Here is a 22,451-nt window from a genome sequence, read left to right on the forward strand (position 1 = left end):
CTCGGCTCGGCTTCGGCCCGACCCCCTCGCATGTTCGCCTCTCCCCTGCCCATCCGCGCCCAGCAACTCGAGCCGCACGTGGCAGAGGGCCAATCGGAACGCAGTAGGAGCTCGCCGGCAGCCAATAAGGAGGCGAAGAAAACGCGGGCTTTACGTGCTGGCTGTGAGGGGGCAACTACGAGGCGGGTTTGTCGTGCGCATGTGCAGCTGCGTGGACTACAAGCTCCGTCGTGCCTCGCGCTGCATAGGCGCAACAAGGCACGCTGGGAGCTGTAGTTCCCCTGGCGTTGGGCTGGGCTCTTCCTTCCCCGCCCGTCTGCGGGCGGTGTCCTGGGGTTCCCATGGCGGCGGCAGCGGAGCGGACTGACGAGCTGGTGCGGGAGTATTTGCTGTTCCGCGGCTTCACTGCCGCCCTCAAGCAGCTGGATGCGGAGATCAAAGCGGACCGGGAGAAGGGCTTCCGGGTGAGCGGCGTCCGTTTTCCCTCTGCCAGGCGCGGGTGGCTGCCGAGGAGGGCGCGGTATCCGGACAGGCCCCGGGGAACCCTCCGCGTACCCGCTCCCGGGGCTGGGTGGGTTGATCGGGCCGGGCGGGAGTGGGAAAACTCCCGGAGTCCCCGCGCTCCTCCGCAGAAGCTGCTTGCCTCAGGGTCGCCCCCGCCTGGGCTGGGAGGGGCAAGGCAGGGCGCTGGAGCCTGGTGGGCAGCGCAAGCGGGAGCCCCCTCATCCCGGTGGCAGGGGCCGCCGCCCGGCCTCGTCGCCGTTTTTGTTGGCGCAGCCTCCTGGTTGCGCGGCTTCAGCCGGTGGAAGGCTCTCCTCCTGCTTGGTTCTGAAGCGGCGTTAGCGCAGGGCAGCGGCGGTGGACCGTGGGCTCCATCCCCCTCGCCTGCCCTCGCGGGCGGTAGTCGTGGTTCCCGGCCAGCTTGCCCCCGCGCTGGCCGTGTCTGCTCGGCCCGCCCTAAACTGTCCACGGACCTTGTGTCTGACCTGTGAACCACCAGCGGATTTTCAGCTTCGTCCCGAGATGAAAGGGGCAGGGAGATGTGTGTAGGAGAGGGCAGTGGCAGGCGGATGTCGCTTTGCCTGGGTCTGTTCTCAGTCATGAGTTTTTTTTATCCAGCGGGTGTGCAGGTCTGCTCCTTAAGTTGGATATCTGAAGCACTAGCTGACGTGCTGGATGGGTGGAAACTGGCGCGGGATTTGCCACCCTCAAAAATACAGTTTCAGTCCGATGTGCAAGCGTCTTGTTCTGTAGCAGCAGTTCTGGGCCCTGTATGTAGTGTTATGAATATTCAGATTTTTCTTTTAACTAGGACTGCAGCCAGTATATTTCATTATTCATAAAGTATGTGCTTTTATTTTTAGAGCACCAGCACTTTGCTAACGTTTAGAGGTCAGCAAGCATTTGATTTAGTTGGAATGATATCAAACAAAATAGGACCACTGGGGTCACAGACTGTCGTTTCCTTTATCTGTAGGAAGCCGCAGAGGCTAGATGATGTCCTAACATATTAAGTGATGAGGGAGAAGCAAACCACATAGTAAACAACTTTGGTAGTTGAATTTTGTATAGGGTGCAGATGTTTTTTTCTGATGCCTTCCTTGGCCATCAGAAGATCACTGAACAAAAAAAATCAGTTCCTACACCACCATTCTGCCTTACTCATATGCAGAGATGATTTTCAAAGAAGCATGAGGACAAAGAGATATCTGTTGCAGACTGCAACTAATGCAGACTTGTTAGTAGATGATATTATTAAAGATTATATTAAAGATAAAGGTACTTAAAAGATTCCAGTACAATGGACCTTCCTCTTTCTGTTGGCTAAATACATCTTTTTCAGTCTAAAAGTAATAAGATTTTCCACATGTTGCACTTGAATTTTCAACACTTAATCACATTATTCCTGTTTCTTCATTATCAACTGACTTCTTTTAAAAGAAGAGGAAAGTTTTGCTTGCTTGCAAAAAAACCCCATCAGCTGTGTTTAACAAAATGTGATTTTTTTTTTTTGGTCAAAAATCTGTTTGGCTATGTTCTTTCATGTTTCTTCTTTTTTTCTTTTTTTTATTTGTAAAGGTGCTCCAGAGTGGAAGAATGCTGTTGCCAAATGCAGAGTGTTTCAAGGGTTAGGGGAATAGCTAATGCATAATTGCTGAAGTGTAATATTATTTGTGTGGTTAAAGCTTCTCAGCATTAAGTTACAGAAAATCTCTTGTGCTGGAAGAGCCCTCATGTGACTGCAGTCTCCCTTGTTTTGCCCTCTTTAGGTGGATAAGATAGTGGACCAGCTGCAGCAGTTTGTTCAGAGCTATGATCTGGCAGCCTTGCGGGATTACTGGAGTTATCTGGACCGACGTCTTTTCTGCCGTTTGGAAGATGTGTACAGGCCAACAGTGAACAAGCTGAAAACCAGCTTATTCCGATACTACCTTGTCCATACTGTTCAGGTACTACTTGTTTTTTTAGGCTTTGTTTTAAACAAAGATCCTGATGTATGAAATCAGAGCAATAAAATACCCTTGTGAGCCTCTGGCAGGCCTGGTGGGCAAGGGGCAAGCAACTCATGTATCATACATCAGGAGTATAGTAACAAGTTTAGTGAAGACTCACATGACAGCCTTGTCAGGATAAAGGAAGCTTCATCAAGATACACTTGGATATGAAAGTAGGTCCCCCTCAGACAGGTTGGCTGTACTGCTAACTCAGTCCTGCTCAGCCTCTGTTAATAAATTATATACCAGGAGATACCACAAGGTTCGCAAACGCCTCCCTGTGGGACATTGCTATGAGAACAGAGGAGGACAGGAACAGTGCTCAAAGCAATCTTCATAAGTTAAAGAAACAGACAGGAAAAAGAAGTCCCAAGCACCTGTATGTAGGTAGGAGTAGTCAATTGCTCTGATGCACAATGAGGAACGATTTAGCAGGCAGCGGTAGTGCAGGGGATTGACAGGCAGGATTGTCTGTTCCTTCCACTGTAACCTGCTGGCAGGACTCAGCTGGTCAACACCAAGAGGGTAAAAGGGCCAGAATTAAAAAAAAATGTCTACTCGCACCTCCATGGGAGCTCAGAACCAACGTCTATTTACGATTGTATTTGCTGTCACTGTCTGCTGTCTTGTGATACTTTTGGTTCTATATTGACTCTCATTTATATATGGATCCTGTAATTATTCAATCTTTGTCTAGCATTGAAGTTGGAGTTTTAGTTTATAAGAGAGAGGAGAAGTGGGCTTCAAATCTGTACAAGACAATTTGTAAGAGAAAATGAGTGCTTCTTCTGTTTGTTTGTTTGCTTTGAATCAAACAGAAAATAATGAGCTTAAAAGGGAGCAAAGATTATCCTGTTGAAAATCCAGGGAAGTGAATGGAATATACTACACAGAGTGGGCTTTGGCAAACAGAACAGATGAATACCTATAAGGAATTCATGTTCCATTTCTTGCAATTTAGAATTGAAGTTTCCTCCTTGTTTCCATTTTCTGACTGAAAATCTTTAATGCTGGGTGTTGGCGGAGGTGTCAATCTAATGCGCATTTCTGGAAATGTGCTTTTTCGTGTATTGTTTTGCCATGTGCTTACACAAAGGTGTGACTGTCCTGTCTGAATAATGTAGCTTGAAAAGGTTTCCATCTAATACATCTGCTGCTTTGGTCCTGTATGCAAATGCTCATGTCTGACATCAGCGCACAAACTGCATTGGTTAGCTGGAAATCAGTATAATTAGTTTGATTTGCCCATAAGCAAGACTGTGGTGACTAGAAAAAAGGTTGGATTAAGTGCATTTGCGAGCTTCTCCTACTGTGTTTGACATTCTTCTATTCCCTGATGAATCTGTTATCTCTAACCACTTGCTTTGTTGGGTGGTGATAGTATTTATTACTGTGTTTATAACACAGAGCAATCATTCCTAGAACCCATTTGATGGCATTAATGGAAGCATGAGCCCTGTTCTTCTTGCTGTGTTTCAGACCGGCCGCAATGACAAGGCGCAGGAGTTTTTCCTCAAGCAGGCCTCTGAGCTCCAGAACCAGGCAGAGTGGAAGGATTGGTTTGTCCTGCCCTTCCTCCCGGCTCCAGACTCCAACCCCACATTCGCCACCTATTTCTCCCGCCAGTGGGCAGATACGTTTATCGTTTCTCTGCACAACTTCCTGAGCGTCTTATTTCAGTGCATGCATATCCTTTTCTGCAACTGAGAGTTAAATCTCCCTTGCCTTGGTGTTATGCTCACCATTAACAGTGGTGCCAAGAATATAGTATTACAGAACTTGCTGCTTTCAGGTTATTGTCTAGAACCAAGACTTAATAGGAAGCTGGTGTTTACCAGAGGATGTTGAAATGCTTATTGTTCAGTTATCTGATGATATGTTATATTCCCTGGGCATAAATAATTGTCGTTGTTGCTAGCGCTGAACTCATCCCTATGTTAGTGACTAGAAATCTTGTGCACATCTTGTTCTGAAACACTTTTTCTGTTTTGCTTGGCATAGTACAAACCAGGCATGCAACCTTAGGTCATAGTCCACAACTTAGCTAGTAGCTCCTATTAGACCCTATCACCCGAGTGATAGCTCGCTATAATAGGGTAGTTCAGTGTTGGCAGAAATAACAGGTTTTGTCTCACACTACAGAGTTCTGACCTTGTTTGTTGTCTGATTGGTGGGTTTGTGCTGCAGCTAGAGTACAGCTCATCTTCAACTGTTTCTTCAGTATATAGTAACGCCGTAATATAACCTGTTGTGTCCTCCACTTCTGGTATGTAAAAAGGAAGAATCTAAAAATCCTTGTAAAGCCTGTGTGAAATAGTGTTCTGGTTTGGGCTGGGATAGGTAATTTTCTTCCCCGTAGCTGGTGCAGTGCTGTGTTTTGGCTTTAGTCTGGGAACAGTGCTGATAACGTACTGATGTTTTAGTTGTTGCCAAGTAGTCTTACCCTGATCAAGGACTTTTCAGAAGTCTGTCAGTCCTTGCCAGTGAGGAGGGGCACGAAAAGCTATTGAGGGAGCAGAGACAGGGTACCTAACCTGACCTAGCCACAGGAGTATTCCATACCCCAGCACATCATGCCCAGTATATAACCTGTGGGGAATTAGAAGGATTGTCGTTTGGGGATGAGCTGGGCATTAGTCAGTGGGTGGTAAGCAGTTGTATCATGCATCACTTTTTTCCTTGGGTTTTATTCCTCTCTCTTTCCTATTATAGTATTTTATTAATATATTTTATTTCAGTTATTAAACTGCTCTTACCTCAATCCATAAGTTTACCTTTTTCTGATTCTCCTCCCCATCCTGCTGCAAAGGGGGTGGGGGAATGAGCAAGCAGCTGCCTGGAGTTAAACTATGGCTAATGGTTTCGCTTAGGTAACTACACTGTTACTAGTCTAATGGCCTTGCACATACTTCCTGCTAGTAATATGGACTAGTTACCTTTGCCATTTTACAGGCAAATGGCAGTATGGAGTGCTGGCTTGTAGAATTAAGCCAGATGCATGCAAGCTTTTGCCTGGATTTTCTTTAACATTCCTCACCAGTTCCAGTCATTTTGAACTTTGAAGCTGAATGTCTTAGGAGCAGTCTTGTACAAGAAGAAAATGAATCCTTGCGGCATAAGGTCAGAACTGAAGTCACTCTTTTAGCTGCTGACTGCATGAGGCTGTGAGTTTTGTAAAATTGGTTCCATCCGTTCAAGATAGTTGCAATTAAGGGCACCTATTCCAGGAAGGTTCTATAAGGCATTTGTTATTTTGGCTTATCTTTCAGCTGTGTCCAGTAAACTTAGAGTTGCCTGTTTAGGGTATTACTGTCCCTTCACTGGAGGTGACTGTCCCTCTCCCTGTAATATCTGATAGGTGGCTAGATAATGTTCAAGCTCCTTTCCTGCTACACTACAAAGACAAGACAAGGTGAAACTAGTAGCAAGTTAGGAGCATATATGGCTGACTTTGCATGGAAACTTGTGAATAGCATTGAGTCACTTTCAGATTTTAGCTGATGGAGCAGTAGGAACTGGCAATAACTTCTGGCAAAGAGGCAGAACTGTTTCTTCTGAATAGCCAGTTCACTGTGGTTGACATGCAGTTTAGATCAGCTAATGATAACATTGTAAATGCCTGTTTTCCAGCTCAAGACCTTGCGGTAAATCATGAGAAGGGCTGACCAGTTCAGACAAAATGTTGCCCATCTCCGTGTCTTGTTTTTGGCAGTATCATCAGTAGATGCTTAAACAGACTGTATGAATATGTAACATGTGTTGTTCCTTTGCCAGTGTAATTTCCTGTTAAAGAGATTTGTGAAATCTGCAGTTCAAAAGCTTTATAAGCCATAGATCACATGTGGATGACAGTGTGTAAGTGGGAAGCCTTATTCATGCGAGGAGGACTTTTAGTTCCACTTCCTCAAACATACCAACTAAAAACTTGCTCTGTATAAATACTTCAGTAAGTTTTGTGCTTTACTTCCTGTGTTATAAAACACTGTGTTGTATGTTGTGCTTCCTGTTTCAGCTGTTCCGGTAGTTGATCAGGACTGTTCATTTGTCCTAAAAATGTTGAAGTAAAAGAGAATAATTGATTTCTAAATAGAGACACTTTTTGTGAAAGAAAAACGAGGTTTGTTGCTGTAAACTGTATGGATTCAGTGTTTCAGGCAAATTTTGGTAGGAAGGTTCTGCAAAGACGGTCAGTAAATAGGGACAGCAGGATAAGGTATGTTTTGAAATCGAGCTCTTTTATTTCTTTGGGTTTTTTTTATTTATTCTGTACTTTTAGTTAAACTAAAGCTGGTTTTGGTGTTTTTTTTTTTTGTTTTGTTTTGCTTTGTTTTTGTTTTGTTTCATATGCTTATTGATATAATTTACAGACTGGGTAAGTGTTCTCTGACAAATAGTAGAGGTAAAACTAGACTTTTTGGGGAATTGATCAGGTCAGAAAAGGAAGAGGCTACCTATAGAATCATAGAATGGTTAGGGTTGGAAAGAGCCCTTCAGATACTGGAAGGCTGCTATGAGGTCTCCAAGCGGCCTTGTCTTCTCCAGGCTGAACAACCTCAACTTTCTCAGCCTGTCTTCATATGGGAGGTGCTTCAGCCACCCTCATGACCTTCCTCTGGACTTGCTCCAGCAGCTCCATGTCCTTCTTACGTTCGTAGAATCATAGAATAGTTAGGGTTGGAAAGGACCTTAAGATCATCAAGTTCCAACCCCCCTGCCACGGGCAGGGACACCTCACACTAAACCATCTCACCCAAGGTTCGTCCAACCTGGCCTTGATGTTGAGGACATCAGCACTGCACACAGTGCTCCAAGTAGGGGTTTAAATAAAAAGTGGTGTGAATAAATTTTGAATTTGATGCTAGTTGCAATTAAGTAGTGATTCTGAGTTCACTGTTGAAACAACACAAATAGAGGAATAACAAGCTGAATTCTGAAGCTCCTTTTCCTTGTAATTTCTTTCCTTAAATACTATGATGAAAGGAAAATGAAGAATAACATCTGAAAAACAAATTCATGGAAATAGAAAAGCCTAAGGAACTGTTAATGTGAGCAAGAGTCACAGGCATAAAAAGATCTGTCCTGAGGTTCCTTTCTGCTAAGGGGGGAGGGGGGGGAAGAAAAGAAGCTCTTCCCCTTAATGAGGTAAATCTCACTGTCAAGCTTGGGAGGGAGTTGGGCAGTGTGCAGAGCTGGATTTCAGGGTGACCTGATGGCACTGGCTTCAGTACGCTCTGCCACCTCATCGAACCCTCAGCTGTGGGAAGATTACCTTCTAGGCTCAGTGCCCATACATCACTACTGCCAGTCACATGCATTGCCCTGGCCTTGAAATGCCTGCACTGTGTGGCTGATCAGCTTTGCTGTAGCTGGCTCTTGCTTCTTAGCACCATTAATGTCCCTACTGCAGCAGTTCAAGGAGAAGAGTGAAGGGTTTTAAGTGGGTTCTAGTTTCATGTGTGTAAAATACTGACTGTTTTGACTACTTGGACTAATGTGGTGCTCAGCTAGTCAGAACAACTTTCTTCTGTCCACATCCTTCTAGGGTTGTTGAAATAAAAGCAGCAAACAGCCTCAGCAAGTGGGAAGGGTGAATCTCAGTGACCCTCTGTTTACTTGTCTCTCTTGTCTTGTTGTAGCTGTTTGCTTTGCAGGCTGAATCCTCCCGCATGAAGAAAGAGGAAGTGGAGGTGGAGCAAGCAGTCATGCATCACAAGTTGCCTGCATATGTGGCCAACATGGATCGACTAGGGGACTCTGAGCTGTGAGTGCCTGCAAGGGACAGGCTCTGCTGCTTTTAATGGGTTAGGGAGGACCCTGAAGGGTAATTTCCTTGTTTCCTGCCCTGTGAATCAATGCAGAAAGGCATCCAAGTAGAAATTCTGGTGACCTAAGTGGTTTAATGGGAGAATTCATGATGGGCATCTCGCACCATTTGGGAGAGAGATTTTTGCCAATCAGTAATAGCCCAAGCACACATGGAAGTGATTCTGCTCTGTTCTCAGCAGCAAGGTGGTCTGGGCAGCCAGGGTACTGATAGCAGTGCAATACCCAGCTGTACTGCTCAAATAAAGTGGATTGTCTCTTTACTCTTATTTATGCTAGTGCCTGCAGAGCAGTAGGTGAGTGTCCTATGTTGTTCTGTAGCCACTGTTACTGTATAACCCAGAGGGATCATTGTTATAGAGATGCTTTCTTACTTTTGCAAAGTCAAGGAAAAAGGAGCTTCTCTTCTGTGAGGCTCAGAATTCTTCATAGACTTGCTGCAGTTAAAATGTGTTCTATAGCTGCATCTTCTGTATTCCTGTATGTGGAAATTAGGCAACATACACAGAGATACAGCTGGTTTAATTGTTTCTTTTTGCCCCATTATGCAGTCATGCAAAGCAGGTCTGGGAGTCTGAATTCATTGTGTTAGAGATTTATTTTTTTTCTTGCTTTAAAAGGATCTGAAAGCAAATGTATCTATCTCAGCACAAGGTATTAATAAATGTCAGGGCATTGACTTTCTCATGTTCTACTTCTATTCAGATGGGAGGGGGATTGAGCAAATTGATCTGCTGACAAGGACAAATGAAAGTTTTAGCAGGGACCACACACAAAGTTTTAATTTTAGTGTAAAAATTGTCTGATTAAATAGACCTAAGTGTCTGGTGAACGATTTAGATAACTGCTCTGCACTTTCTGCATGGGACAGGATACAGAGTCTGAGACTATTCTTGTTTTGTTTAACCTCTTAAGTGGAAAACCCTGATGTTCATCTGCACACATGGGGGAGAGTGACATGGAGGAATGGAGGATGGGATCATTTATTCCCATATTCATATTTTCCCATTTGTGTTGGAAAAACTTGTCAAAGAAGTGGCAATTTTTTTGTGTGCAACTTGTCTGTTAGTCTGGGGGCTAGTTCTGGTTGCTTTTTCCATGTCTGCTCAACCCAACTTTGGTAGAAATGTTCCTTCCTAGAAGAGAGAATAGACACAGTGAAGATGATGGTATTCCACTTCTCCTGCGTGCTGCTCTGCTCCAAAGGAGCTGTAGCAGAGTGAGGTCAGACAATTATGTTCTGGGAAGCAGCTGCTGCTCTTAGTGTTGTGGGCTGAGCAGGGAGGTGTGTGTAATCACAGAAATGGGCTTAAATTTCTTGTTCTCTTTGGGTCCAGTTTTTGAGATACTGAGGGCCTGTGCTTTACAATTGCTGAACATGACTTGCTAAATATCTGAGGGTATTCAGTGAAACAATGAATACTGAATGCCCCTCAAAGTAGGGCTGTGTTACACTTTGAATTGGGAATCACAGCTGAATAGGTTCTTTGGAAATCTGGATTCCTCTGCCTTTCCTTTGAGATCTTTCTAAGCTCACCAGATGGAGTGGAAGGAATTTGAGGTGCCCCTTTAAGCCTGCAATCTCAATGGCATCTCTGAGAAGTGAGCTTTGGTTACAGTAATTCTCATGTTCTGCTCCAGGCACCAAGAGGGTGTTTTAAAATAGTGTTTTAATGCATCAGCTTGGAAAGGAACATCTGTCCTCCAGTGGGTCAAACAGCTGGCACTTGTTGGGTGGTCTTTGAGGTTGTCTGGCTACACTTTCATATTCTGTTTGGTGTTTTTGTTTGGCTTGTGTTTTATTTATCTTTATTTTTTATTAGCGATATGACCTGCAGTCAGAGGGGTACTGCACATTCTCTCCAGTCCCGGGGAGGCTTTCTGTCCTCTTTTCTTTCCCAAAGTAAAAAGAGCCCTTCCAGACCAGCCCATCCAAGTGGGGCTTCTCCAACACAGACCAGCAGTATGCTGCTAGGAAAGAAAGAATCAACAAACCATCAGGTAATTCTCAACTGGGTTTGTTGAAAGGTGCTTAGTGTCCAAGGAGGTAACTTGCAGCACAGCACTGTTCCAAGCTTTTGTGTGCACCTGAAAAAAAAGAAATACCCTTTCCTTCCTTGGGAATGTGTGGTGGGTTTGAATGCAGCTCAAACACAGCTGCTGTTGTCTGGGAGGCTTCTGGAGCCCTTGCAGATGCTTGGTTTCTTTGCCTCCCCTTTTGCTCTTTGCTTTGCAGCCTAGCAGAAGTGTAACTTGGCCAAATTGTTCCTCTGCCTTCCAGAGTGCCAAAGGAAAAGAAGGAGCAGTGAGCACTAAGGACGGGAAGAGCCATTTCAGTGGCTTAGCAGGTGAATCAAGTTCCCTGCAGCAGCGGCAGAAACGTCTGCAAGAGCATGGGAAGGAAAGGAAGGAACTTCTGTCAAAAGGAACCTTCCAGGTACTGGGCAACACTGTAAGGTTGGGAGGCAGAGGGCTGGTAGTTCTGTGATTTGTTATGCTAACTGGTAAAACAAGTGCAAGTGTTCCTGTTTAGCTTCTGAATTGCTACTCAGATCTAACTGTATCACAGGTTAATGTGTAGTTAATCAACTCCTTCTGCATTCGGTTTACTTCTGTGTCCCTGGAAGGGAATCAGTATTGACATTTCAGATGGAAGAAGAGTTGTCTTTTCCCATGATACTCTCAACAGGCTGGTCCTGGGGAGGGTATATTTCATTTACCTGAATGGTTATGTTCAAATATCTTGTTATAATCCCCATTCCATTAACCAAGCAGTGGACTTGGCTCACCCATCCTGCCCAAGTAAGTTCTCTCCCAGTTTGTGAAGGCTCTGCATAGGACAGATAAAAATTGATAGAAAGTTTTCCTGGGTAGGAGAAAAATGCCACCAGCAGCAAAGTTCGCTTTTCTGAGGTTTTTGCACTGTATATTGCAGTTTTGCCTGGGGGTGTGCCCTGCTTTCTAATCAAATAAAATAATAAACTGTCTTGGAATTTAATCATGAAATAATAAAACCGTGTCTTGGATTTTAAACACTGAAGGTCAACAGACTGCTACCGTTCACATGTGTGTTTTCTGGCTTTCAGAAGCTATGTGGTCAAAGGATACAGAGCACAGGAGGAATGATGGCAACATCTTAGTCATGTTTACTTTGGCTGTATGAGACACTGTGCCTTGAGGGAGAGCCAGTGATGAAGGACTGTTGCCTACTGGCCATATGTGTGGCTTTTCTGTAGTGGGGGGGGGGAGTGGTGCTTTAGAGAGGAGATGTTACTTCACCACTAAGCGTTCAAAGTTACGAGAGAACCTTTTGATTGATGTCTCATCTAAAACATTTTAATTAAACAGTGGTTGGAAAACTGCAAAGCCTGGTTTCCCAATAAGTATTCGTTGGCTTCCCTATTTTTGTGATGTTCCAGGTTAAGACAGTGTTTTTGTGGCTTTGTAAAAGCTGCTTCTGGTACTCTTGGGGAAGCTGATCCTGTTCAGCTTTCTGTTGTGCTCAGCACACGTGAGCAGAAAGGAAACTGAGAGGCAGCACTGTTTCTTTCACATGAGTCCTATTCATCGGTTATCTTCTCACATTGACTAACACAGAGAGGGGCATTCTTATTTCCCAGTTTTTTCCAGCTTTGTGACTTTGCTTGATTTGATTATTCAGTGTGTGACCCTGAATCATGTTGCTCAAGATGTGAAGCTACTGTAAATTAAGGCAAGGATGTATTAGGGAACAGGGATTCAAAACCATCAATACTAACACCATTTTGGGGCACTTCATCTTCAGAAGATGGTTTAGCAGAGGAATGCTTACGGATGTGTTACTGGCTTATGTGCTGTATCTGTTTCTTGGTCAGCTTCTGGTAGTAAAGGAAGATAAGCTGCTTTCAAACACTGTACTGCAGTACAGATTTCGTCTAGTTCATATACCTTCACTTTCCAAAATTCCTTTTATGCTGTCTGCCCTGTCAAATTGGGGTTTAGCTTTTGGCCTTGAGTCTGCCATTGTCCTCAGTAAGTTGGCTGCAGTTGTTGCCTCACTGTGCACAAATTCAGTCTCTGGCAGATGAGGATAATCCATCCACTGGGGTTTACTATCCATCAAGAGTTTTTGTGCAGATTACTGAACTGCAAATTATACCAACCTAACTTACACTGCTGAATGCAAGAATTCCTAGAAATATGTTGATTTCTTTGTAAATCTGTCCCTGATGGCATCAAAATGGGCCTCTGGTACCAGCTGATGTATGCCAAAGTGATGTTGTGGTTCGTTTTAAAGTGTATGGCTGGGAACATGGAGGGGGATATAAGGGAGTCTACAACCAAGGAAGCCATATTAAATGGTGCAGTTGTGCAACACACACCATCATTGTGCTCAGAAAGGTCCCTGGCAGAATGTGTGTTGAGCTGAGAGTGCTTCTTTTCCAGTGTAGCTTTTTGTTGGTTTTTTTTTTCTCTCAGCAGGCTGGGGTGGCTGAAGAGCTTGATCTGGAGGTGCTGCTGCTTCCTTGTATTTCACACAGGATTTCTTCCTTCAGGGCCAAAGTGCTGAGAAGAAAACAGATATTAGCACAGCTGAGATGGAGCCATGTTCAGAGCTGCATGCAGAGCAAACAGAGACTTCAGCCAAAATGCTTGCCAGCAATGCAGAGGCTGTGGGTGTCCGGCAGGAGCAGCCTTTCATCGTTCTGAGCCAGGAGGAGTATGGGGAGCACCATTCATCCATCATGTACTGCAGGTAATGGGCTGGCAGAAGCAGCCTCTCGTAGAAGGCTCTGTAGAGGCCATTCGGCCTCTTTCCCAGCCTCTGTTCTGTCCAGCACATTGTGCATGTACTCTTGGTTGTAGGGCAGTAAAGTTGGCGTGAATGATAATAGCCTCTAGGTTGTGCAGTGAGAATGGACAAAGATTTTTGTGACTGAGAGATGCCAGCCAGGAAGAAACTCCCTGGGAAAGCAAGGTGATACTGCTTAAGGGCATTATACTTTACATGTGGAGCTTGGTGCACTTCATTGTGGAAGGGGCAGGAAGTGGTGCAAGGAAGTTCTGATTCCTGCAGAAGGAATTGGTGTGTGGCCAGGAGAGGAAGGATTACTGGGGCATATATTCACATCTAAGAATTTTAGGGAGAGAAAAAAATCCAATTGGTTTCCTTCTGCCCATAGGGTTGATTGTTCTGGACGGCGGGTGGCCAGCTTGGATGTGGATGGGGTCATCAAAGTGTGGTCTTTTAACCCCATAATGCAAACTAAAGCTTCATCCATTTCCAAATCTCCATTGCTGTCTCTGGAATGGGCAACCAAGCGTGATCGGCTGGTGAGTAGTTTGCGTGTAGAGGCTTGAAAAACATGTCAGATGATTTGAGGCTGTGTTGCTGCCCACTAACTTCTACATAGTTGCATTGTGGATAAGCTCAGGGCAACAGCTAGTTTCCACTTAGTGGGACATGGGGTACTGAAGTCTAAGAAAACTAGAGTGAGGAGTGTACTCTGTGCATTGAGCAAGGAGTTCACTGGTTGCCTCTGAGACAGAAGTTCTGAAGTTGCAGTGTGAGTACAGTGGCAGATTAGAAGCAGCTCCTTTAAGAGAAGTGCCTATCTTCAGGCAGAGGAGGCAGCCACTTGGCAGGCGGAGACAGCCTGGGGCAACGGCCCATGGGAACCCTGCAGCAGGGATCTGTGGGGCTTTATTCACTCACAGCCTGGGCCAAAAGTAGAGTAGGGAGGAGCACGGGTGTGGTGTGCAGGTGTGAAAAGGGCTTTGTGGCCAGTTTTATACTGGTGCCTTATGAATTGAGGGTTGCTGTGTGCATAAGGAGCTCAGGGCTTTTTTAAATAAGACAGTTTAAATGTTTCCTACAGCATTTTATTTTTTCTAGTTCTCTTAGTAGAGAGGAGCCTTAAATTATATGCATTCTTCTGAGTCTTGGAGCTGTTGCTAGTGTTTCATGAGCTCCCTTGGTGAAGAGACAGGGCTGTGTGCGAAGGCAGGCCTGCAACCAGGGGAATATTGCACACATTCTGGCACTGACAATCTGTTGCTACAAAACCAAATAATGCCACCTGTGAAGAGCTGGTGCTATAGCTTGTCTTTCTGTTCTTTTGCTCTTAGAGAGGAAGTTGTCCATGCAGTTGGTTTGATGTTTCTTCTGCTTTGTGGAGTTTATTCCCTGCTTGCCAATAAATTCTTTTTTCTGAAATTTATGGGGATTTTGCAGCAAACCAGACTCTCAGTTAAGAAGGATCTGGCTTATTTAGTTTCCTATGGTAATGCATCCCTCCATGGTTTTACTTTTGATTTAAATTGTAGCACCACTCATAAAGCATGTGTGAGCCCTTCTGGATGACTGAATTCTCCGCTCTATGAAAGGAGGTGGCTTCTGCTAGTTTCCTCTTAAGTTGTTAATTCTGTGTTACTCTTTCTTTGCTCCCCTAGATATTGAGACTCCATGTAAGTCTGGCATCCTATAATGTCGAGCCATAGTCTAGAAAGTAGCTTTTAGTCTACCCTTTTGCCTATTGGATCTTTTTCTTGCTGGAAAGCAGTGCTTTTACTTTGACTTCTGTGGCTTTAGGGTAGTTTTACTCAGCATGATATGCAGAGGAAGACAGGATGTGCCCTAATGGAGTGTTGTTTAGTCTGAATGCACAAATAGGAAAAAAAAAAAGTGATGTTGATTGTTGGACAGTGTCATTGTACTGTTCACTCACATTCCTTTCATCTCCTCCTTGCTGGTTTCAAGCTATTGCTTGGCAGTGGGGTTGGGACGGTTCGTCTTTATGACACAGAAGCAAAGAAGAACCTCTGTGAAATCAGCATTGATGAAGACATGCCCAGGTAACTCTGGAATACTGCTTTTTATATATAAATATAAATAATATAAATATAAATATTGCTGGTTTTGACTGTGAAAAGGTAGGTGAAGTCTCAGTGTTCCCACTGCTTTCCTGCAACTGGAGGACTGTAACCTTCGTCCAGAGGGCAGTCCCTGTCTGAGCAACATAAAACTGCTTAGTTAAATGGGAAATGCACAAAGTCAGTCTAAACATTCGAATTCTGCCCTCCTGTACAATGCACCCTGTCTGGGAGAGCTTGTAGTTGAGTGTTGTGCTTGAGGCAGCTGCTGGAAAGGCAATTCAGATGTTTGCTGTGTTTCAGGATCCTCTCGCTTGCCTGCAGCCCAAGTGGTGCCTCATTTGTGTGTTCTGCAGCAGCCCAGAGCCCCATCTCCCACATGGACTTCTCAGCAGTCAGCTCTGGGGGTAAAAGCGTGAACCAAGTTGCTGGGAAGCTGCTACTGTGGGACACCAAAACGATGAAGCAGCAGGTACTTGCTTTCCTGTCTCAGACTGCTTGCTTAGCGTGAATGTCTTCTGTTTCAGTGTGTAGGAGCTCTCTTTCTAAATTATGCTGACTTTCTTTTCAGTCCTCTTCTTTTAGCCCCCTTCAAGCTTTCCCCTCTGTCACATATAGGAGAAAAATGAATAGTGTAAGCAGCTTTTGGATTTGGGTAGAGGTTTTTGTTTTCTTGGTCTGTTGTTTTTCGGGGCATTATGCTGTTGTTTTTGTGTTTTGTTTGTTGTGTTTGTGTTTGTTTTTGGTTTGGGGTTTTTTTTTGGGGGGGGTGGTGGTGTTGCTTTGTGGTTTTTTTTGTGGACTATGCTACCTGCATAGTTTATGACTGAAAATGTCCCAAGTGGAGTGAATGATTCTTTGCTCAGGTTTTCTCCAGTTGAGCTATATTGAAGGGTTTTCTTTGCTATTTCCCCTGCCCTCCCTGCTTTTGCGGGAAGTGCTTCGTTCAGAGGTTTCATCTTGTGTTATCTTCTCCATTGTTTCAATTTAAATGGGTCAGATTCCGGCAGGGAATCCTCATTCTACTCCTCACCTTTTCTCTTAAGAAATGCTGTCCCTGACGTGTAGAAGAAAGCAACATACTCAGGCTAATGCCTGCCAGAAGCTGGGTTTGCAGCCTTGAGGCCATGGCCAGGAAAGCTGTGGCTTGGCTTACATGAATTGTCGGGTTAGTGTCACAATAAAATGCAGCTGCTAGCCTTAAAGCGTATAATCATGAGAGGTAAAAGGTTCCAGACTGGAGGAGTTCTTGCTGCTAGATATAGTCTTTCCTACCTCCCCTGGAGATCAGCTCCTCAGCACCCCAGAGCTCCATTACTCAGCATTAATGCAGACTTTCCCTTCCAGCTGCAGTTCTCTCTGGAGCCTGAGCCCATTGCTATTAACTGCACAGCTTTCAACCACAATGGCAACCTGCTGGTCACCGGTGCTGCAGATGGGATTGTTCGTCTTTTTGGTATGGTGGAAAAGGCCCTGGGGATGTTGGTTGACAGGCAGCTGAACATGAGCCAGCTTGTGTCCAGGAGGCCAAGAAGGCCAGTGGCATCCTGGCCTGTATCAGCACTGCTGTGGCCAGCAGGGCCAGGGCAGTGATCATATCCCTGTACTCAGCACTGGTGAGGTCACACCTTGAACACTGTGTTCAGTTCTGGGCCCCACTGCAAAAGAGATGTTGAGGTGCTGGAGCGGGTCCAGAGAAGGGCAATGAATCTGGTGAAGGCCCTGCAGCACAAGTCTGATGAGGAATGGCTGAGGGAACTGGGATTGTTTAGTCTGGAGAAGAGAAGGCTCAGGAGGGACCTCACCGCTCTCTACAGCTACCTGAAAGGAGGATGTAGTGAGGTGGGGGTTGCTCTTTGCTTCCAAGTAACAAGTAATAGGATGAAGGGAAGAGGACAAGCAGTGCCAAGGGAGGTTTAGATTGGATATTAAGAAAAATTTCTTCACCAAAAGGGTCATCAAGCATTGGAACAGGCTGCCCAGGGAACTGGAGTTGCTGTCCCTGGAGGTATTTAAAGGATGTGTAGATGTGGTTAGGGACATGTTTTAGTGCTGGACTTGGCAGTCCTGGGGTAACAGCTGGATTTGATGATCTTTAAAGGTCACTTCTAACCTAAATGACGCTGTGAAATTGGGCAGTAAGGTACCCCCTTGGTGTCCCTAGCTGGCTGCTCCTAACACCCTTCTTCTGCCAGCAGGGAGGCAGCTGTGGAACATGCTTGAACACCAAGGTGGAAGCTGTTTTCTCTCCACAATAGCTCTTGGGAGGGAATTGTAATAAACCTTTTTCCGGGCAGTAGTGGCTGGTGACCTTGGTAGTGCTGCTGGATCTGTTGCTTCCCTCCTGCTGAGGAGGAGACTTGACTTGGCCTGGAGCCATGTGGTCTTGGGTGTGCCATGTAGCAGTACCACTGCTAGAGGCTGAGTCTTGAGGAAAGGAATTAATGTGTGACCTTCTAGTTGAAGGCAAGGGTTTCCCATCTGTCCTTCCCTGAGCAATTTCTGTTTCTCAGGTTTTGTCCTCTTCAGCCTGTCCTTGTAGTAAAGGCAGTTTGGGCCTGCCTCTTCTATGAATGTGAATGAGGGATCTGCTTTTGGCCCGGTTGCTGAGCTGGAGGCTGCAGGCCCGTGTTTGGGAGGACAGAGCTGGCAGCAGCTGTGAGGGTGGAGAAGGGGGGGAGAAGAATAAAGGTGCCAGTGGGGCTTAGATGCAGAATGCCTTCAGTTGACAGTGAGCAGCCCTGTAAAGTTAGGGGAAGAGGTGCCTAATTACAAGCAATGATTTTTTTGTGGTCAGTGTAAAAGCCACATGCAGGAGGATAAGCACAGGGTGCTAGGATTGTCTCTTGGGCTCCCCCAGACTAGTTTAGAGGGCTGGGGCAGAGACCTCATAAACATAAAGGACTTCCCTCTCTTCAGTTCAGTTCTGTGTGAGTATGAGTTGTGTTCAGTACTGGCTCTCCCCTCAGATATGCAGCAGCATGAGTGCGCCATGAGCTGGAAGGCACACGATGGGGAAGTCTACTCTGTTGAGTTCAGCTGTGATGAGAACACAGTCTACAGCATAGGCGAGGATGGCAAGGTAGGCTCTGGGTGACCTTCTACTGCTCAGCTGACGGAGATACCTTCTGGAGTCTTCTCCATGTGGTGGGGATAGCAGTAAAAATAGCCTCAGAATCTGGGGATCTGCGTGCTGCTGACTGTAGTCTCAGGTGTGCAGCACCATCCTGCTCCGTGCAGTTTCTGTAGAGAGAGTGGCTGGAAAGTGTATTAACAGCTGGAGCTGCCTCAGACCTTGTCTGCAAATCCTGCTATTGGTAACATCCCCTTCGTAGGGAATCCATGTAAAGGTGACCTTTCTGTGCCCCTGATATCACCACATTGCAGATCTGGGGATTCACCAAGGAGCAGATATTTGACCACTTTGTATAAATTTCCTTGTCAGCAGCTCCCTTATAGTTGCTTCCAATAAAAGGCTTCAATTTCTGCAGTTCCACAGTCTCGAGAGGTAGAGATGTGGCTCAGGGAGGGATCCACCTGCCTGAAGGTGGGGCTGGTGAGAGTTAAGTGAATTCCCACTAGGATCCTGCATGCAATGTGGAAGGACACATAGGCAGCAGTGCTAGTGGAAGGTAGAGCCTATGTTTGCCTGGACAGTAGGCACTCTGCAGCCTTTGCGGCTTGTGTTTTATAAATACTCACTTAGATACGCACGTCAAAATGCCATATTCTGTTTGTGAGGAATAGCCAGTTACCTTAAGAGGAATGGCCCCTCTGCTTTCATCCCAATCAGTGTAACTGTGGGCTTTTGTAATCTCTTTTTGTCATTCTAGTTTATTCAGTGGAATATTCACAGAAGTGGCTTGAAGGTGTCTGAGTACCATCTTCCCACCGAAGCTACGGGTCCTTTTGTTCTGTCTGGGTACAGTGGCTACAAGCAAGTCCAGTTCCCACGAGGAAGGCTTTTTGCTTTTGACTCTGAGGGCAACTATATGTTGACGTGTTCCTCTACTGGGGGAGTAATTTTTAAAGTAAGTCTGAGAAGTGGTGGGGAATGCTCTTACGCATCCATACAAGCTCTTGTTAGAAGGCTGCAACGCCAGCAGCTAGAGGTTCTTGAGCAGCACGTACCCATCCCGGCTCTGTGAAAGTTGCTGCTCAGTTTGATGTGGTGTTTAGCAAGTGTTTGAGCCCCCTGTACTTGTTTGGCTTTCTGTATGTAGGCAGAGTATGGATGCTGCATGTTCTTCAGCTTAGCTGCAGCCGTTTTCCTTGGTGCCCAGGTGCCTAGGATGAAGTTTTGGGTTGTTTTTTTTTTTTTTTAGCATATTAGTACCTGCCAGTTCATTGCAAAATTTGTGATTGTTGGCTGATGCTTATCTTTAATCTGCCTTGTGTGCTTGCTACTACTATGTTAGTCCCAGCCTGATTATCTGCTCTTAGTGTACACTGAAATTAAGGGTAAGGCTGAATGGTTCCAAGTATCCAAATTTCTGTGCCACCGCAAGAGGTGGTTACTGACTGCAGCCCCCTTGTCTGATTCTTTAGTCATTACAGTGAGTATAAGACACTGCAAGGCAAATTAGAATTTTTACTTTGCATCTGGGGCATTCAGAGCACCTATACTAACATGAGTTATAGCTTAGGCCTATGTGCTCCTCATCAGTTTGTGCTCTTAGACTGCCTTGCTCAATTCCTGCAGCTCAGCCGATGTCAGGAGCTGAGAACACAGCTTCTGTCATGAGACTGGAAATCTAATTCTGCATGTGTGCTACATACATCTCAACTTCTCTCTGATTTGTGGCTTAATTACGTATGCTGATAAGGATGTGGAGTCTGTAGCACACTTTGGCTTCTCCTGTTGGTGCACTGCCCCTGCTGAAGAAGCTTGCCTCCTTAAAATCTTATGTTTTCCTTCTTTTAGTTAAATGGTGAGGAAAAGGTTCTGGAGAGCTGCCTTTCCCTGGGAGGACACAGAGCTCCCGTTGTCACAGTGGATTGGAGCACGGCCATGGACTGTGGGACCTGCCTCACTGCCTCTATGGATGGGAAGATTAAATTAACAACCTTACTGGCTCAAAAGTCTTAACCTGGATAGTGCTGAAGGGAAAGAGCAACGGCCTTGACGGAAGCAGTGTTAACTCCACAGGAACAAACTGCATGGGAGAGAGAGGGCAACACGGTCCTTCTTCTCGTTGTACCTTTTGTCTCTTGACAAACATTAAATACATTTGCCAAACCACTGTGCAACAGAGTGCTGATATGGGACCAAATCAGTGGCAGCACTGAAAAATGCAGTCTCCACTGACCCATTATAGCAGCTGTGATCCCTCCATTGGGGAATCTTGAGTAGCACGTGGCTAGAAGGCTTGGTGTCTGCAACGGTTGCTGCCATCTTTCTGCCTGGCAGTGCTGGATACAGTCTACAGTTGTTATGTCTGTTGCCAGATATAGTTACAGCTAAGAGGAGGTCAGACTTGGGCAAAAGGTTTGTGAAAAAAGCAGGCAGGAGGTCTGTCCAAATAAGACTGGGCCTGCATGAATGTATGGATCGGTATGAGATGTCTGGATCAGCGGAGACATCTGTGCGTTAAAAACACAGCGTCATGGAGGCTGGAAGTGGCCTCATCTTGTCTGGCCCTTCCCTGGCCTGCCCAAAGCAGAGTCGGGCAGGGCAGGTCATGCAGGGCCATCTCCAGTCTGGAGCATCTCCAAGCAGGGAGACTCCACAACCTCTCTGTGGCACAAATGTAAGTCACCAGCAGACCGAGCTGGGTCCTTCAGCCCATGGGCTCAGGAGGCCCACTGGGGTGTAGGCAGAGGCCTTCAGGCCCCGCCTGAGCTGCAGCATCCCTGTCTTCAGGTTCACTTTCACCTGAAGACGGAGTCCCTGTCCTTAGCTCTATCTTGGCTGTGCCTGTGCCTGGCCATGGCCCTCGCTGTTCCAGAAACCGGCTTGCAGGCTGCCTTCCCTGCCTGCCCTCGGCCTTCCTGTGGGCCTGCTTGGCCATCGCTGACCAGCAGCATCTGACCCTGCTTGCCACTGTTACCATAAAAGTCGATGGGAGAAACTCTCTAAGACTCAGCTTGGAGTTTCAGAAAGCAGGCGTTTTTTATTGCAGTGCTGGGCGCGCACACGCATCATTTTGCAAAGGTGAGCACACCCTTTACTTGCCAGCAGCAGCTGTGTATTTAGCATACTCATGCATATTCATAGCATTTCCAGGAACTAATTATAATATTTACATTCTAATTATGCATATGCTTTCTTGCTGAGTGGGGGTCTCTGGTGATCACTGATAATCTTCCTCACTGTGTTTACTGAATGACCTCAGTGCTTGTGCACGCTTGCAAGGTCCTAGTGCCAAGTTAGCAGTTTATATGTCCTTGCTTCTGTTCTGTTCCAGTGCCAATCTGCTGTCTTGGAACACTAGCATCCTTGGTCTCACTTACTGTCTCCTTAGTTGTTACCAGTCCTGTGATGTTCCTTCCCTTGTCAGCTGAACATTCTTTTCTCTCTACGTGTTAGTAAGTTAGAGCATTGTGGTCTAGTCTACGTTAAAAGACACACACACTGTTGTTAGTTTAAACTTTAAGCCTACACCATCACTGGGCCTGAACCCCAACACAGCCTGGCCTGACCTTCTGGCTTACCCTCAGAGCTGTTGTCTCACCAGGCACTTGTTTGTGGGTCTGGGCCCTTGGCTGCTCACCCTGGGACTGCCCTGGCCCTCCTGCTGGGTAGGCCAAAGCTGGCCCTGCTGTGCTGGCCATAGGACCTCCTTTGGCTCCCTACCTCTGAGGCAGCAGCATGCCTATGCTAGTTACTGTGGTCTCTCACCAGAGGAAAGGTTTTTCTTTAGGCTGAAGTGGGATTCCCCCTGCTCCAGCCTGTGCCCATTTCTTCACACCTTTCCCCTCAGTGGGCTCTAAATCTGCAAGATCCTCATGGGATCTGCAAAGCTTCTGATAACATGGCAGATGCTTTTCCTCATGGGATTATATCTTTAGATCACTCTTGAGGGTGGCCAGCAGGCCGAAGGAGGTGCTTCTCTCTTTCTGCTCTGCTCTGAGATGACATCTGGAGGACTGCATCCAGCTCTGGGGTCCCCAGCATAAGGAAAACATGCATCTCTTAAAGCACGTGCAGAGGAGGGCCCTGGAAGTGGTCATAGGGCTGGAACATCTCTCCTGTGAAGAAAGGCTGAGAGATCTGGGGTTATTCAGCCTGTGGAAAAACAGGATCTAGGGAGACCTTACTGCAGCCTTTCAAAGCAGATG

The 22,451-nt window shown here is 45.9% G+C and overlaps 1 protein-coding gene across 3 annotated transcripts; it reads left to right on the forward strand.

Annotated features, from left to right (window-relative positions):
• The first annotated feature begins 301 nt into the window (after positions 1-301).
• Positions 302-20,549, forward strand: WDR91 (WD repeat domain 91). Of its 3 annotated transcripts, XM_061357606.1 has the most exons (15): positions 302-464; positions 2,271-2,450; positions 3,975-4,181; positions 5,532-5,615; positions 8,132-8,256; positions 10,142-10,319; positions 10,600-10,755; positions 12,854-13,053; positions 13,481-13,631; positions 15,058-15,152; positions 15,474-15,642; positions 16,518-16,626; positions 18,140-18,252; positions 19,004-19,201; positions 20,095-20,549. In XM_061357606.1, the coding sequence occupies exons 1-15, from the start codon at positions 342-344 to the stop codon at positions 20,257-20,259; spliced, it is 2,253 nt and encodes a 750-aa protein (XP_061213590.1). In that variant the 5' UTR covers positions 302-341; the 3' UTR covers positions 20,260-20,549. The 3 variants fall into 3 exon arrangements, with proteins under 3 accessions (XP_061213590.1, XP_061213600.1, XP_061213606.1); XM_061357616.1 differs by lacking the exons at positions 3,975-4,181; positions 5,532-5,615; XM_061357622.1 differs by lacking the exons at positions 302-464; positions 2,271-2,450; positions 3,975-4,181; positions 5,532-5,615 and adding an exon at positions 5,639-5,659.
• The last annotated feature ends 1,902 nt before the right edge of the window (positions 20,550-22,451 follow it).

The sequence above is a fragment of the Neopsephotus bourkii genome, unplaced genomic scaffold (assembly GCF_033783945.1).
Source record: "Neopsephotus bourkii isolate Nb327-2 ecotype Australia unplaced genomic scaffold, CSIRO-AGI_Nbou_v1 NB_107, whole genome shotgun sequence".
Classification (NCBI taxonomy): domain Eukaryota; kingdom Metazoa; phylum Chordata; class Aves; order Psittaciformes; family Psittacidae; genus Neopsephotus; species Neopsephotus bourkii.